The sequence below is a fragment of the Tinamus guttatus genome, unplaced genomic scaffold (genome assembly GCF_059628265.1).
Source record: "Tinamus guttatus ecotype Peru unplaced genomic scaffold, ASM5962826v1 Tinamus_guttatus_pri_ptg000261l, whole genome shotgun sequence".
Taxonomy (NCBI): Eukaryota; Metazoa; Chordata; class Aves; order Tinamiformes; family Tinamidae; genus Tinamus; species Tinamus guttatus.
In genome coordinates, this window is record NW_028288795.1 from 657,257 (window position 1) to 674,654 (window position 17,398).

Genomic DNA, 17,398 nt, shown 5'->3' on the forward strand with positions numbered 1-17,398 from the left:
CGCGGGACGTTGGTGCGCGGGGCCCGGTGCCGCCGCCCCGCGCGCTGCCCCCCGTCCCGCCCTGGTACCGCGGCGGTTCCGAGAGCTTCTGGCCGGGCCCCGCGCTCTTGAACTTGAAGTCGGCCTTGATCTCCTGGAAGAACTTCCGCATGGCGGCGGCGCCGCTGCCCGCCGCGGCCTCCCGCGCCGCCCACGTGACCGCGGCGGGAAGGGGCGGGGCCGCCGCCATAGCGCCGCTCTAGGCCGCCGCCGCCGCCACTCTATGACGCGCGGGGTCCTCCAGGGCGCGGAATGGCGGCCCAAGGGGGCGGGAAGCTCGATGGGAACAACCGCAACGGGAACAGCCCCAGGGGGAACAACCCCGACGGGAACAGCCCCAGCGGGAACAACCCCAGTGGGAACAGCCCCCAACAGCAACAACCCCGATGGGAACAGCCGCAACGGGAACAACCCCCTGATGGGAACAGCCCCCAACAGCAACAACCCCCCACGGCCTGGCCTGAGGACAGCCAGAGCGAGACAAAAAAAGGATCAGATTGGTTTAAAATCAGTATAAAAACGGAGGTAGAGATGGGCAAACGTCGCAGCCGGCGCTTCCCACCATCTCGCTCTGCACTGTCTGGATTTGGTTCAAGAGGGGTTTTTTAATATATAAATTTCACAGAGATGTGGGTCAGCTCAGGCTTCCTTTGGGGCTTCCCGCTCCTCCGTATCCTCCCCTGGGGCAGCTTCCTTCCCCGGGACACTTCGGAGCTGTCCCCGGCCCCGGCTTGGGCTGTGCACGGACAACTCCGCTGCCCCCCTATAGTCCCCATAGCCCTATTGCCCCCGCCATAGCCCCCATAGCCTCATCGCACCCCCTATAGCCCCTCCACCCCCATTGCCCCCCCATTGCCCCTATAGCCCCATCCCACCCCCTATAGCCCCTACACCCCCATTGCTCCCCCATTGCCCCTATAGCCCCATCCCACCCCCTATAGCCCCTACACCCCCATTGCTCCCCCATTGCCCCTATAGCCCCATCCCACCCCCTATAGCCCCCACACCCCCATTGCCCCCCATAGCCCCTATAGCCCCATCCCACCCCCTATAGCCCCTACACCCCCATTGCCCCCCCATAGCCCCTATAGCCCCATCCCACCCCCTATAGCCCCTACACCCCCATTGCTCCCCCATTGCCCCTATAGCCCCATCCCACCCCCTATAGCCCCTACACCCCCATTGCCCCCCATAGCCCCTATAGCCCCATCCCACCCCCTATAGCCTCTACACCCCCATTGCCCTCCCATTGCCCCTATAGCCCCATCACACCCCCTATAGCCCCTACACCCCCATTGCCCCCCCCCCCCCCATAGCCCCTATAGCCCCATCCCACCCCCTATAGCCCCTACACCCCCATTCCACCCCTTATAGCCCCCATAGCCCCATCCCCCCCACCCCCCCCACCCCGCCCCCTCCCGGCCACGCCCCTCGCGCGCCCCCCTCCCCTCCCCGGGGGCACCGCCGTCCAATCCCGTTATCCCGCCGTGCCCCGGCCTCGCCTCCCATTGGCCCGGCCGCCCGGAGCGGCGCGGCGCGCAGCCAACGGCGGCGGCGGCGCGGCGCGGCGGGGGCGGGACATCCTGCGGGGCGAGGGCCGTGGCGCCGGCGCCGCCGCGGGCCCGCGCGGCCGCCATGCCGCACAGCTTCAGGGCGGGCGAGCTGGTGTTCGCCAAGATGAAGGGCTACCCGCACTGGCCCGCCAGGGTGAGCGGGGAGCGGCGGGAGCGGCGGGGAGCGGGCGGGACGGCCGGGCCGGGACAGCCGGGCCGGGATAGCGGGACACCCGGACCGGGATAGAGGGATCGGGGTACCGGAACCGGGACACCCGGACCGGGATAGCGGGACACCCGGACCGGGATAGCGGGACCGGGATACCGGAACCGGGACACCCGGACCGGGATAGCGGGACAGCCGGACTGGAATAGCGGGATCGGGATATCGGAACCGGGACAGCCGGACCGGGATAGCGGGACACCCGGACCGGGGTAGCGGGATCGGGATACCGGAACCGGGACACCCGGACCGGGATAGAGGGACACCCGGACTGGAATAGCGGGATCGGGATATCGGAACCGGGACAGCCGGACCGGGATAGCGGGACAGCCGGACTGGAATAGCGGGATCGGGATATCGGAACCGGGACAGCCGGACCGGGATAGCGGGACGCCCGGACCGGGATAGCGGGACCGGAATACCGGAACCGGGACACCCGGACCGGGATAGCGGGACAGCCGGACTGGAATAGCGGGATCGGGATATCGGAACGGGGACACCCGGACCGGGATAGCGGGACACCCGGACTGGAATAGCGGGACACCCGGACCGGGGTAGCGGGACCGGGATACCGGAACCTGGACAACCGGACCGGGATGGTGGGACACCCGCACCGGAATAGCGGGATCGGGATACCGGAACCGGGACACCCGGACCGGGATAGCGGGACACCCGCACCGGAATAGCGGGATCAGGATACCGGAATCGGGACACCCGGACCAGGACACCTGGGCCAGGATAGCGGGACACCCGGACCGGGATAGCGGGATCGGGATGCTGGAACCGGGACACTCGGATCGGGATAGCGGGACAGCCGGACCGGAATAGCGGGATCAGGATAGCGGACCCGGTATGGTGGGATCGAGATACCGGAACCGGGATAGCGAGACACCCGGACCGCATAGTGGGATACCCGGACCGGGGTAGCGGGATCGGGATACCAGGATAGCGGGACGGAGATAGCGGGATCGGGATACAGGAACCGGGACACTCGCACTGGGAGAGCGGGACACTCGGACCGTGACACCCGGACTGGGATACTGGAACCGGGACACCCAGACCAGGATAGTGGGATACCCGGACCAGGATAGTGGGACATCCAGACTGGGAAAGTGGGACTGGGATGCTGGAACTGGGACACCCGGACCAGGATAGAGGGGCACCTGGACTGGGATAGCAGGACCGGGATCCTGGGACCCAGACAGCAGAATCGGGACAGCGGAACCAGTCTGGGACAGGAGTCGGGTACCGGGAATGGGGCACCTAGTGGCACCGGGTTGGGATGCGGGTCCTGGCCTGGGATGCCGGCAGCTCTGGAGTGGGAGGTCGGCACCGGGACTGGGGCCGGTACCGGGCTGGGGGTCTGATACCGGTACCTGTACCAAAGTGTGGGTCTGGCGCTCGTAGCGGGGTGGGATTTGGAGCCAGCAGCCGCGCTGGGATGGGGCTGTACCAGGTTGGGGGTCCAGTTCGGGGCTGGGGAGCCGGGACCAGCCCTGTGCCGAGATCGGGTCCGGTACCGGTTCCCGCGCGGGCACGGAGCTCTGGTATCGGTACCTGTATCAAGACGTGTCCCGGGCAGCGGGTGGGATCCGGTACCAGCATCCCCAGCAGGATGCGGGTCGGTGCCGGCCGGGACGAGGGTCCTGTGCGCTGGTACCGGAGCGGAGGGACCGAGTGTCCCCCCTCCGGGCACCCTCCTCCGCACCCTGGGGACACCCGGGTCCCCTCTGGGCTCAGCCCCAGCGTCGCTCCGGCCTCCCGTGCTGGCGCCTTCGGCTCCCATCCTTGGAGAAATCCCGCCCGGAGCGCGGCCTCCAGCTCCCCTTCCCGCCGGGAATGCGCCCCTCCGGGTCCTGCATGGGGGGTCCCTGCTGGGCAGGGGTGACCCCGCGCGTGGTCGGACGGGTGACGCTGCAGGGCCGCCCGGCGGAGCCCCGGCCGGAGCAGCCGGAGCAGGGACAGGGCTCAGGAGGAGCCGCGGACGCGTGCGCGGGACGGGGGGTTCCGTGCGCGCGAGGCCGGCGCGGGTTTGCCCGGAGACCCCCGCCGTTCCCAGCGGGATCTGCAGGCCGGACCGGCTGGAGGCGCCGGCGGGATCGGCGCCGGGGCGGCTCCGGCGCCAAGGACGCTCCGCGAGGACCCGGCCGCTCCAGGAGGACTGGAGCTGCTCCCCGAAGACGTCTCCCCGCAGCACGAGGACGCAGGACGCCCGGAGCGAAGACGGGGCGTCCCGCGGGGGCAGCGCGCCGGGGCGCCTCGCAGAGGAGCCTCTCTCTGACCACCTCCCGCTTTGGGTTTCCTTTCAGATCGACGACATCGCGGACGGCGCCGTGAAGCCGCCGCCGAACAAGTACCCCATCTTCTTCTTCGGCACCCACGAGACGTAAGCGCGGCCTCGCTCCCCTCCGCAGCTCTCCCCGCTTTTGCCTCTGCTCTGGCCTCACCTCTGCTTTGTCTCTCTCCAGCGCCTTCTTGGGCCCCAAAGACCTGTTCCCCTATGAAAAGTATAAGGACAAATACGGGAAACCCAACAAGAGGAAAGGCTTCAACGAAGGCTTGTGGGAGATCCAGAACAACCCTCACGCCAGTTACAGTGCCCCTGCGGTGAGTGTGGCGGGCGGCTGCCCGGCTCCCCCGCGCTCTCTCCGCTGCTGCGCTCCGCTGCTCCGGCTTTCTCGGGATCGCTTCCCCTTCCTGCTCTGCCCCTCTCTGCGAAGCAGCCGGCCCTCCTCATCCTCCCAGCACCTTTGCCCGTGTTGGTGACGAAGCCGGGGCTCTGCCGCTTGCCCTGAGCCGCCCGGGAATTCTCTGCTGGAGCGGCGAGACCCGCAGGTCCCCGTGCGGACGCTTGGGCCCTCCCTCTGCACCGTTCCCGAAGTCCCGGGACAAAAGCCACTGCCCCGGGACACGCGGCTGTTTGGTGCCAATGGTTTGCGTGTGCGGGGGACGCTTTGTGACAATAACCGTGTGACACGGTGTGCTGTGTGTAGCCACCTCCACCGCAGGCGTCCAAAGGTGGCCTGAGGAGGCAGGGGAAGGTTTTTAGGGTGAGCTCCGGAGACGGCCTCGGCGTCGGCAGGCTCCGGTGCGCGGGGAAGGCGCCGCTCCGGGCCGCGCTGCTGCCGGGATGTGGTTGGCAGCGAGGAGCTGTGGGACACGGCTGACCTTGGATCACGGATGGAGGGGAACGGAGAGCCCGGAGGCTCCCGAGGACCTGGAGCGCAGAGGAGGGCGGGAGGTCGCGGTAGGTGGGGGAGGCAGAGCCCGGAGGCCGCCCGGGACGCTCCGATGCCAACAGGGATGGGAAGCCCCTTCCCGAGGGGCTGGCTGTGACCGGAGACGCTGGGATTGAGGCAACGCCAGAGGTCCCAGCAAGGCTGGAGGTTCCCGAACACCAACCGCCGTATGGGATTGAAGCAGCTGGAAAAGCAGAAGATGACACTGAGGCAGAAGCAGTTGGTTTTGTTTTTTTGGGTTCTTTTTTTTTGCTTTTGAGACCCAAATGAAGAAAGATGCCAGGAAAAGTCAAGGGTGAGGAGGCCCTTCCAGCAGGAAGGCTTCAGTGCTGGAAGAATCCCGACACTAGGGGATACCAGTCCTGCTGGGCACGAAGAGAATGGAAGGGTGCAGGGGCCGGCAGCGGAGCCGCCCTCGGCGCGGTGCGCGCGGATGAGGAACGCCACGACGGGCCGAGGAGAGGCCGGGAGCCCTTCGGACGTGGGACAAGGAGCGAGGGAGCAGGAGCTGAGCTGAGGGCTGAGCCCCCAGCCCAGCGTTTCGGGCCCCTCGAGGGCAGGGCGAGTTTGGGATCTGCTCCCGTCGCGTTCAGGCTTCGCTGCGGCGCTCGCGGGCGCTTCGGCAGAGCGCGGTGGTGCAGCCTGAGCCGGGGCATCCGGAGGGACGGTCTCGCTGGCCATGTTGGAGGGGACGGAACGTCGGGGCTTTGGGAAAGGGGCGCAGGGGAATTAGAAGCGGGTCGGCTGAGCGTCCTCAGTGCTGCAGAACGTTGTCCTGGTGGCCCCTTCAGCAGGACGGTGCCGCACAGGGACGCTATCCCGTGCACCTCCCCGCTCGGTGCCACTCTCCATCGCTCCTCACCCTCCTGCACCCCCTTTCCTCTCCATCCCAGCACATCCCAGCCCTGCCAGGACAATGACACAGGTCTCGTCTCTGCTCTCTTTAGCCCGCGAGCTCCTCGGACAGCGACGTTGCCGAGAACGACCCCATGGGAGGCAGCGACGCAGGCGACGACGAGGACGACGCTGCCATCGCCGCAGCCGCCGCGGAGAAGATGGACAGCGACGAGGACTCGGACCGGGGCAGCGATCACAGCGCGCTCAAGAGAAAGGCCTTGGCTATGAAAGTGAGCACGGCCTGAGGGTTAGGGTTTAGGGGTTAGGGATTAGGGTTAGGGTTTGGGGTTAGGGTTAGGACAGGAGGGCGGCCTGGTCACCAGGAAGCTCTGAGATGGTTTTTGGGTCCACCACAGATCTGCACGTCCCTCTTAAGTGGAAGATCCTGTCGTGGCAGGAGGCGAAGGAGCCAATTCCTCCATGTGCTGCGCTGGGAGACGGGGTCTGTGTTGGGTTAGGGGGTCTCGCAGCCGTCTCGCTTAGTCCAGCTGCATCCAGAGCTGCATCCAGAGTTTCTTCCCAGCACGTGGGGCTGTTCCTGCAGCGCTGCCGAGGGAGGGTGGGCAGAGCCCCTGGCCAGGAATTGTTGGCTCCTGTCGCGGGTGGAGACGGATGGGCTTCTCTCATGGCATCCGTTCTTGGCCAGCAGATGCCGGTGGCAAAACGGCCTCGGAAATCTTCCAGTGACCTGGATCAGGGCAGCCCCTCCCTGACAGAGGAAGAGAACTCGGAGACGTCTTCTGAGTCGGAGAAAAACAGCGACCAGGTGAGCGGGTTTGGGGCTGCGAGTGGTGCTGGAGGAGCTGCAGGAGGCAACGGCACTGAGTCCGGCTGCAGGGGAAACCCACTGGCCTCCTAGGCCACCAGGAGACGGCTCCTCATTCCTTAATCCCTCCATTTTCCTCCAGGACTTTACTCCCGAGAAGAAGCCGGTGGCCAGGGCTCCCCGGAGGATGCCTGCGGGAGGGAGGAAGAAGAAGGTAAAAGACTCCTGCAGTCATTAGCTTTGTGCCACTTGGCTCTTTGCCCCTCTGCCCTGCGTGACAAGCCAGCCTGGAGCTGAGGGATGTGGCTTTTGCTGGGATCTGGCATGGCCTGGGGGGGACACCTTGTACCCAAGGCAGCCCTGCCCTGGGGCGCTGCGGAGAGGAGGGACAGGGGGTGGCAGAGCTGTCCCCATGGACCCTTTGTGCGTTCGATGACACAAGGGACCTTGCTTGTGTCCCAGGGACCTGCCTGGGTCATTTGTTCCTATGTGCTAGGGCTTGTTAGTGGCCACCTCCCGACCTGTCCCACTCTGTGCTTGCAGAAGGTGGAGTCTGCCTCCGACTCGGACTCCAAAGTGGACACGGACTCGGAGATGGGAAGTGCGGCTGTGAACATGACCAAGTCGGACTCCAACTCCGATTCGGATTCAGATGTGTCTGTGAAGAAAGCTCCACGGGGCAGGAAGCCAGGTAATGCCAGGGAGGCCCTCAGGAACCGGGAGAGCACGTGAGCTTGGGGGGTTCTGCCAGGGGTCCAGAGGGGCCTTTTACTGTGGACTTTTTCGGGCCCAAAGCTGTTGTCCTTCTGATAAGGGCTGTTTTACCAGAGCAACAGCCTGGGCTCGTGCTGAGCATCTGCCTGTTGTCTTGCAGCTGAGAAACCCCCTCCGAAGCCCCGCGGCAGGAAGCCAAAGCCCGAACGCGTCCCAACCAGTTCCAGCAGCGACAGGTGAGACTGACACAGCCCGACGGGGACACTGTCACCCCCAGGGCTAGGCTGGGGGGTCACCAGTGTCCCCCTCTACGTGAGGGGTCCCAACGTGCCCTGTCCTTTGCAGTGACAGTGACAGCGATGTGGACCGCATCAGTGAGTGGAAGAGGCGGGACGAAGAGCGACGACGGGAGCTGGAGGAGAAGAGGAAGAGGGAGCAGGAGGAAGAGATTCGTCGGCTCCGGGAGCAGGAGAAGGAGGAGAAAGAGAAGAGGAAGGAGAAAGCGGAGAAGAGCGAGGAGATGCACTCGGACAGTGACAGCAGCGCTGACGAGGAGGTGGCCAAGAAGGGCCGGAAAGGCCGGACCAAGGCCCCCTCCTCCTCAGACTCCGAACTAGAGCTTGAAAAGGAGGTGAGCCCAGCTCTGTGGCGGTGTGAGGAGCTGGGGGCAGACACGCAGAGCCCGTCCCCTCCTGTCAGGTCAGCAGGGACCTCCAGGACTGGCGGTGACCTGAGTCTTGATCCTCTGTGATCCCGGAGTTGCCCGGAGAGCACTGGGAAGGCAGTGCTTGTACAAAGCAGCTCTTCCCCTAGCCCGGGATTCCCGGCACCAGCTGCAGTCCTGGCACCTCTGCGGGGCTCTCACTGCCCTGACGGTTGGACAGGCAGCCCCTGGGAGCAGGGAAGGGTCGGTGGAACTGGGCTGGAGCTCGGAGATGGGTTGTCGAGAGCTCCCAGCCGCGGTGTCCCCGGTGTCCCCAGGCTCCTGTCTCGTGCTGGCGGTGGCCCCGCGGGCTCGGGGCAGCGCGGGAAGGGGCGGCCACTCTCGCCTGCATTGTTCTCTCCTCCAAGGTAAAGAAGCCGCCGAAGAAGCAGCCCTCGGAGTTGTCAAGGAAACCGAATCAGAAGGAGAAGAGAGGCCGAGCGGAGGAGAAGCCGCGGAGCAAGTCAGCATCCCCCTTCCCTGGGCTTGGCGCTTTCTTCTCTGGGGACAGGGACGTTCGTTTGCCAGGGCCCTGCCCGTCCTGGCTGAGACCCTGGCGTGGGCATGGGGGTCCCTTCTGCAGCTCTCAGTGACAGCAGCATCTGTGGGGGCTGGAGAAGGTGTTTGAGAGGCTCCAGTCTGAGCTTCCCTCTCATTTTTGGTCTCTGATGTTGCAGGGGAAGATCCTGGGGACGGTCTCAGACACGTTGCTTTGGGCTCTGCCTTTTTGCAGTCCTGGGATGCTGGGGCAGGGGTCGAGCGTGGCTGGGACGGTGCTTCCAGGCCTGCAGGTGTCTGAACCATCTTGGCTCTTTCCTTCTGCTCCTGCAGGCCTCCGAAAGTGGAACGAGGCCGAAAGAAGTCTGACCTGATCCCAGAAAGGAGGATGGAGAAGAAAAAGGGTGAGAGAGTGGTTGTACCCAAGACAGGAAGAGATGTTTGGGGAGGAGAGAGAAGGGATCCAGGACGAATCCCCCCCATCCTGGAAGGGAAGCGTCTCTCCCGCAGGGCCCTGTGTGGTTGTGCTGGGCCCTACGCAGGCTGTTGTGGTCCTGGAATGATGTTGGGAATGATGTTGTGGTCCTGGAATGATGTTGTTTGAGGGAACTGAGCTTCCTGCAGGCACCTTGAGCTCTGGGCAGTGGCATTTTCTGCACCAGAGACCAGTGACCTGCTGTTTTGCCTATCTCTTGCTATTCCAGAGCCCACAGTTGAAGAGAAACTCCAGAAGCTTCACAGTGAGATCAAGTTTGCCCTGAAGGTCGATAACCCGGTGAGTGTCCGGGGACGCTTTGCCCGTCCCGCTGCCCGTGGCCGGGCGTAACGCGAGGAAGGTCCTCCCGGCCCTTCCTGACCTCGTGCCGTCCTCGCAGGACATCAAGCGGTGTCTGAACGCGCTGGAGGAGCTGGGCTCGCTCCAGGTCACCTCGCACATCCTGCAGAAGCACACGGACGTGGTGGCCACCCTGAAGAAGGTCGGCTGGAGGGCCCAGCCCCCCGAGCAGGGAGTTGAGCCCTTTGGGGGGCCGCTCGGGCTCCAGCGCGGGTCCCTCGGCCCCCTTTCTGTCGCAGATCCGTCGCTATAAAGCCAACAAGGACGTGATGGAGAAAGCCGCCGAGGTCTACACCCGCTTGAAGTCACGCGTCCTGGGACCAAAGATGGAAGCGATCCAGAAAGCCAACAAAGCCGGGCCGGAGAAGGACAAGGGGGACGCAGAGAAGGGGCAGGAGAAGTTGTCCAGTGGAGAGATGCGGAATGAGAAGGGTGAAGAGGAGACGAGTGCTGGTAACGCTCCCTGCGCAGCTCGGGGTGCTTCCCAGGGCCCTCCTGGGACGCAGCAGCTCCCGCTGGTGCCCTGGGACCTAAACGGGAATCAGCAGTGCAGGGATTTGCAGCCACATGTGGCATTTCTGGTCCCTTGTTCACTAGGGGTGCAGACAGGGGAAAGGGCTCGTGGAAATCCTCGTTTGCCCGTGATATTTTTGGGTTTTGCTGCAGTTTGGAGAAGAGGGCAGGGGCTGCGGAGCCGTCTCAGGAAAGGGCGGTTGAATCCCAGCTTCCCAAGTGGAGTGAGCCCAAATATAGGGATTGCGCCTTCGCCCCGGGGCGGTGGGATGCCAAGGGGGAGCAGAGGTGACCCTCGCCCCGGAGCCTCCGGGATCGCCCTGTGCTCCCAGCTGCTCCGGGCCCCAGGGAGCTGCAGGAATTCGGAGCCGCCCTTGGCCGCCCACTCGGACTCTTGCGCAGGCAGCTCCCGACCAGGATCTTCCATCGTTCCGTGGCCCTGGGCCCAGCCAGGTCCCTGCTGGGGACGTCCTGGTGCTGCTGCAGGAGACGGCGCCTTCCCGGAGCAGCCGCCAGGGAAAATCCGTCCCGGCGGCTGCCTCCGGCCGGGGCAACGGGGTGTCCGGGGGCCTCCCCATCGTAGCTGCTGCGGTCGGGGTTTGGGGACAGGCGCTCGGCCACATGTCCCCTGCAGGAGCCCGGAGGTGGCCGCGTGTCCCCGTGTTGCCTCACGTTTGGGTGAGATCTGGGGGCCTGGGCGCCTGAACCTCTCCCTTCGCTTTAGACTTGTCAGGTCCCGTCAACGGAGAGTCCTTGTCCCAAAAAGCGGACGGCGCCGAGGAGAAGGAGCGGGACAAAAGCCAGGGAGCGGGAGAGCCCGAGGCAGCCGCCGCCGAGACCCACAACGAGTGAGTGAGTGAGTGAGGGGCAGAGCCGGGGCCGGAGCTCCCGGCCCCTCTGGATCCACCCCATTCCCATCGTTATCCCGCCAGGAAGCTGCGCACGGGTGCGCTGGGCAGAGCGGGCAGGGGCTGTCCCCACCTTGGGGAGTTGGGGACGATGCCAGGGGCAGGGGGGTGGCCGGGAGGGGAGCAGCTCCCGCCGATCCGGGTCTCCGCTCCCGCTGATCCCGGTCTCTGCTCCTGCCCGCAGTGAAGAGGATTATCCCAGCGCCGAGGCCGCAGGGGACGCCGAGGAGAGCTGAGGCTGCGTATGGAGGACGTCACCGAGGGGAACCCTGCCCAGGGACACCGGCCTCGTCCTGCCCCGCGTCCCCCTTCTCCACTCCGTAGCTGATGTCCTAGGTCCTGTCCCCTGGCCCTGCAAAAGCACCGACCGCGGCGGGAGGCTGGGCGGTTTGTCTGTGTTTGTCCCCTCCTTTGCTTTTTTTTTTTCTTTTTTTTTTTTTTTTTTTCCTCCACCTAATTTCTTGTGATTTCAACCGCCATGAAATGAATATAAAGGTTTTTTTTTTAATGAAAATCCCTCGTGTCTGGTTCTTGAAGTGACGAGGGGAGGGCAGGGGCAGCCCTGTCCCCGCGCCCCGGCCTCGGGTCCCTCTGGTCCCTCTGTCCCCATGGGGGGCACCGAGGGCTCTCCCTGTCCCCACTTGTGACCACCACCCTCCTGTTTTCCTGATCTTTTCCAGTGTCCCCAGGGGGAGGCTGTGTTGGGACTGACCATATCCATGGAAGCTTCTCCCAGCCCTCGGGGCCTCCCGGAGCCCCAAACTCTGCCCTCTGGAGACAACAGGGCTGAGCCCGGACACCTCTTGTGACAGAGGGACACTGGGGGCTGGTGCCATCTCTGACCGTGTCCTGCCTCGCGCTGGCCTCGTCGTGCCCTTCTCTCTGCTCTTTCCAAGGACCGGCAGCTTTTGTGTTTGGAAAACAAAGCCGTTCCCAGCTCTGCGCGGCGCCGCGGCCTTGAGCCGTGTTTGTGCGGGGGAGCCCGGCCTCGCTTCCCTCTTGTCCCTCCGGGCTCATCTCACGCTCCAAGCCGCCGTCAACAGAACCCAAACAACCCCCCGCGCCTCTTGCCCAATTCCTGGGAAGCAGAAGGGAGTGACGGGACGAGACGGGCGCCGTCTGGGCAGCCTCCGCTCGGGGAGATGCTGCAGGGAGAGGGAATGCGGGGACACGGGGACATGTCGCCTTGTGCCAGCGGGAGGCTACGGAGCCGTCCCTTGTCCTGCTCCAGGTGCAGCCCTGGGACCAGACCCACAGCTGGTCCCGCTTGGGTCACCAAGACCCATGATCAGCCCAGGGTGGCTCTGTGTGTGTCCCTGTCGCCAAAGATGTGGTGGCAGCGCGGAGAGGAGCCCTGTTGGTGCAGTGGCCATGGCAGGATGGGCTAGTGCCGGCATCCGCAATTCCCGGGAAGCAAAGGGAGTTATGGGATGAGATGGGCGCCATCTCAGCAGCCTCATCCTGGAGAGATGCTGCAGGGAGAGGGAACGTGGGGACACGGGGATGTCCCCTTGTGCCAGCGGGAGGCTACAGTGCCATCCCTTGTCCCCCCTCGCCCTGGGCTGGTGCAGCCAGTCCCACTTGGGCCACCAGGACTCGCGATCAACCCCAGGTGGCCCTGTGTGTGTCCCCGTCACCAAAGATGTGGTAGCAGCGTGGAGAGGAGCCCTGTTGGTGCAGTGGCCATGGCAGGATGGGCTAGTCCCAGCATCCCCAATTCCCGGGAAGCAAAGGAAGTTACGGGACGAGACGGGCGCCGTCTCAGCAGCCTCGTCCTGGGGAGATGTCACAGGGAGAGGGAACACGGGGACGTGCCCTGTGCCAGCGGGAGGCTATGGAGCCGTCCCTTGTCCCCCCCTCACCCCAGGCTGTTGCAACCCCGGGACCAGACCCACAGCCAGTCCCACTTGGGCCACCAGGACTCGCGATCAACCCCGAGTGGCCCTGTGTGTGTCCCTGTCACCAAAGACGTGATGGCAGCACAGAGAGGAGCCCTGTTGATGCAGTGGGCCCGCTCGGGCCACCAGCACCCGTGCACAGCGCCAAGGTGGCCCCGTCACCAAAGAGAGAGACGCGCGGCCGCGCGGAGCGGAGCCCGGTTGGTGGGGCCACGCGCGCCGCGTCAGAGCCGCGTCGGCACCGCGTCAGCGGCGGCAGCCCCGCAGCGTGGCCAGCAGGTCGGCGGTGCCGGCGGCCCCGTGGGCGGCGCGCGCGGCCGCGGCCGCCTCCAGCCAGGGCAGCGGCGGGCGCCGCAGCAGCAGCTGCAGCAGCTCCTCGAGCGCGGCCCACGCTCGGGCCACGGCCGCGTGGCCGCGGGCCAGCACCGGGGCCGGCAGCCCCTGCAGGGAGGCGGCCAGCGCGAAGGCGCCATGCAGCTGGGCCAGGTCGCGGTGCGCCCCGCGCGCCGCCTCCCGCAGCGGCGCCGGCAGCGCCCGCCCGTGCGCCAGGAGCTGCAGGAAGAGCCCCTGGAGCTGCTGCGCCAGCGCCCGGCCCGCGTCCAGAACCTGCTGCTCCACCTGCGCGGGCGGCGCGGGGGTCAGCGCCGCGGGGACGTGGGGGGGGACACAGTGGGGACACGGCGGGGACACGGGGATGTGGTGGGGACACCACGAGGATGTGGCGGGAACACAGCAGGGACACGGGGATGTGGTGGGGACATGGCTGGGACATGGTGGGACAGATTGAGGATGCAGCAGGGACATGGGGACATGGTGGGGACACCATGGGGATGTGGCACGGACACATTGGGAACACAGCAGGGACACATTGGGAACACAGCAGGGACACGAGGACGTGGTGGGGACACGGTGGGGACATGGCAGGGACACATTGGGAACACAGCAGGGACAAGGGGATGTGGTGGGGACAGATTGAGGATGCAGTGGGGACACAGAGACATGGTGGGGACATGGCAGGGATGTGGTGGGGACACGGTGGGGACACATTGGGGATATGGTGGGGACACCATGCGGGTGTGGCAAGGACACATTGGGAATTCAGCAGGGACACAGAGACGTGGTGGGGACATGGCAGGGACGCAGTGGGGACAGACTGAGGACACAACAAGGACATGGGGACATGGTGGGGACACCATGGGGACACCACGGGGATGTGGCAGGGACGCATTGGGAACACAGCAGGGACACAGGGATGTGGTGGGGACATGGCTGGGATGCAGTGGGGACACGGCTGGGATGTGGGGGGGGGGAACAGATGGAGGGCGCAGCGGGAACACGGGGACATGGTGGGGACACCACGGGGACGTGGCAGGGACACATTAGGAACACAGCAGGGACACGGGGATGTGGTGGGGACACGGCTGGGACGTGGTGGGGACAGATTGAGGATGCAGTGGGAACACAGGGACATGGCGGGGACACAGCAGGGACATCACAGGGACATGGCAGAGACACATTAGGAACACAGTGGGGACATGGTGGGGACATGGCAGGGATGTGGTGGGGACATGGGGACATGGTGGGGACACCATGGGGATGTGGCACAGACACATTGGGAATGCAGCAGGGACACGGGGATGTGCTGGGGACATGGCAGGGACGCAGTGGGGACATGGTAGGGATGCAGTGGGGACATGGTAGGGATGCAGTGGGGACAGACTGAGGACACAACAAGGACATGGGGTCATGGTGGGGACAGAGCGGGGACACCATGGGGACGTGGCAGGGACACATTGGGAACACAGCAGGGACACGGGGACGTGGTGGGGACATGGCAGGGACGCAGTGGGGACGTGGTAGGGATGCGGTGGGGACAGATTGAGAACGCAGCGGGGACATAGTGGGGACACATTGGGAACACAGCAGGGACATGGGAATGTGATGGGGGATATATCAGGGACATGGTGGGGACACCATGCAGACATGGCAGGGACACATTGGGACTGCAGCAGGGACACGGGGACATGGTGAAGACACAGTGGAAACATGTCGGGGACATAGGAACCTGGTTGGGACACAGTGGGGATGTGGTGGGAACGCAGCAGGGACAAGGGGATGCAGTGGGGACACGGTGGGGACATGCCAGGGACACAATGGGGACATGGTTGGGACATGGGGATGGCGCGAGGACAGGGGACACGCTGGGGACGCAGCAGGGACGCGGTGGGGACACTTTGGGGCCGGCCTTGCCTGGGCGCTGCTGGGCGCCTCCTCCTGCAGCTCCGGGTTCCACTGCGCCCACAGCGCCCGCAGCAGCTCCCGGCCGGGGCGCTCGGCCGAGTCCTGCTGGGCAGCCTCCACCTGCGGGGACGGGGACACGTTGGGGACACGTTGGGGACACACTGGGGACACGCTGGGGACACGCTGGGGACACGTGGCGCGGGGCGCTCACCGCGTGCAGGAGCTGCGAGAGCTGCACCAGGCCGTGCTGCATGGCCAGCCGCGTCTGCCGCAGCCACTGCAGCACCACGGCCACCGCGCGGGCGCCCAGGTGGCCCCCGGTGGCCTCGGGGCTCCCGGCCGGGGTCTCCGATGGCTCCGTCGGTGCTGGAGGGAGCAGGGAGGGCGCTGGGCAGAGCGGGGACACCGCTGAGGGGGACAGGGACCTTGGAACCCCCAGCCCAGCCCTGAGGAGCTTCCTGGCAGGGATGGGACACGCAGCGCCCTGGTACGGACCGCGGGGACGTCCCTGCGCCCCACACAGCGTCACGAAGCCACCGAGGAACATCCCCGGCTGGGACATGGGGGACCCCTGAGCATCCCCAGCCGTGGAACATGGAGGGGCAGAACTGGATCCTGCGCTGGGACATGGGGACCACCCCCCTAACCTAGACCACCCCCCCAAAGTGTGGGACACAGAGTGACATCCCGGGCTGGGACATGGGGGACCCCTGAGCATCCCCCGCTGTGGAACACAGGATGCAGAACCGGATCCTGCGCTGGGACATGGGGGCCCCCTAACCTGGAGCACCGCCCCCAGTGTGGGACATGGGGACACAGGGACATCCTGTGGGACCCCCCCATTCCCAAGCCGTCCCCGCTCACCCAGGTAGTGGCTCAGCCACTGCTCCGAGCGCTCCAGCGCGCGGTCCACGCTGTGCAGGACCAGCTGCCCGGCCACCGTGCCCAGCATGGAGGGCAGGGGTGCGTTGGTGGCCTGCCCAGGGGGGCTGTCCCCAGGGCCACTGTCCTGCAGCGGGGACAGGGAGGGTCACTGGGGCTGCCCTGGGCAGGGAGGTGCCCCATGGCTACCAGCACCAGCCCCATGGCTACCAGCATTGTCCTAGTGGCTCCCGTTCCCACAGCTTCCAGCACCAGCCCCACAGCTGCCATCTGCACAGCTCCCAGCCCCATGGCTACCAGCATCGGCCCCACGGCTGCCAGCCCCACAACTGCCACCCCACAGCTCCCAGCCGTGCATCTCCCAGCCCCACAGCTCCCAGTCCCAGCCCCACAGCTCCATCCTGGAGCCGTTCAGCTCAGCACCCCCTTCCCAACCCCAGCACCCGGGGGCTGTTTGTGCCCCCCAGGCACCTGCTGGGGTGGCCGCGGTTCGGTCTCATCCTCGGGCTCCCGGGTGGCTGCAGACACAGGGGCACTGAGCGAGGGGACAGCGCGTGTGTCCCCCCTGCGGCCTCGTCCCCATGGCCCTACTCACGCCCGGCCCCGCTGTCCTCGGGGGCCGGCTCCTCGCTGGGGCTGCCGGCCGCGGTGCCGGGGGCGCTGAGGACCCTGTTCACCGCGAACTGCGCCGGGCCCGGGCTGAGCGCGGGGGCTGCCGCGTCCTGCCCGGGCGCCCGTGCGGCCCCGGCACCGACCTGCTGCTGCCAGGGGGTCCCCGCGCCGCAGGACGGGGCCTGGGGGGCATCGGCGGCGCCGGGCTGGGTGACATCGGGCTCTGGGGTGGGGGACAGAGCGGGGTGACAGGGCTGGCGGGCAGGGGAGCAGCGTTGTCCCTGTGCCTGGCACTGTCACCGTGCCAGGAAAGGCCCTAGGAGCAGGGGACGCCCTGCACCCATGGGGCACCCACCCCGGGGGGTGAGGAGGGGGTCCAGGCCCTGCCGCGGGATGGGGGGCAGCCCTGGGGCCCCCCGTGCTCACCCTGGGCCATGGGCGCCGCGCGCGGATGGAGGTGGCAGCAGCCCCGGCGCAGGGACCGTCCCGCGCGGTGACTCCGTGGCACCGATGAGGTCACAGCGCTGCTGTGACAGCCCCCACCCGGCTTCCACCCCGGCAGCCCCACGTCCCCATCCCACACATGAGACCTCAGAGCCGCTGCAGGGACATCCGGACTTTATTGACACACGGGGACAGAGTCCACGCGGCTCCCACGCCAGCAACGGGCTCAACACGGCACCACCCTGGGGACAACGTCACCCCAGGGCCAGGGGGGACACAGGGGACTCCAAGGCACCGCAGGCTTTAGGCACTGAGTGGGGAGTAGGAGCATGGGGGACAGAGCCCCAAAGGCACTTGAGGAGAGCAAGACACCAGGGTGTCACCTCCCCGTCTAGAGAGGGGATGGAGGGACAAGGCTGGAGAGGTGGCACCG

The 17,398-nt window shown here is 66.3% G+C and overlaps 1 protein-coding gene across 1 annotated transcript; it reads left to right on the forward strand.

Moving 5' to 3' along the window:
• Nucleotides 1–1,665: 1,665 nt before the first annotated feature.
• Nucleotides 1,666–11,124, forward strand: HDGFL2 (HDGF like 2). Its single transcript, XM_088527100.1, has 16 exons — nt 1,666–1,746; nt 4,125–4,201; nt 4,284–4,422; nt 6,002–6,181; nt 6,601–6,717; nt 6,860–6,931; nt 7,261–7,408; nt 7,592–7,667; nt 7,777–8,062; nt 8,503–8,597; nt 8,966–9,036; nt 9,337–9,407; nt 9,508–9,609; nt 9,707–9,920; nt 10,705–10,828; nt 11,073–11,124. Exons 1-16 carry the CDS (start codon nt 1,675–1,677, stop codon nt 11,122–11,124), a joined length of 1,896 nt encoding a protein of 631 aa, XP_088383226.1. The 5' UTR covers nt 1,666–1,674.
• The last annotated feature ends 6,274 nt before the right edge of the window (nt 11,125–17,398 follow it).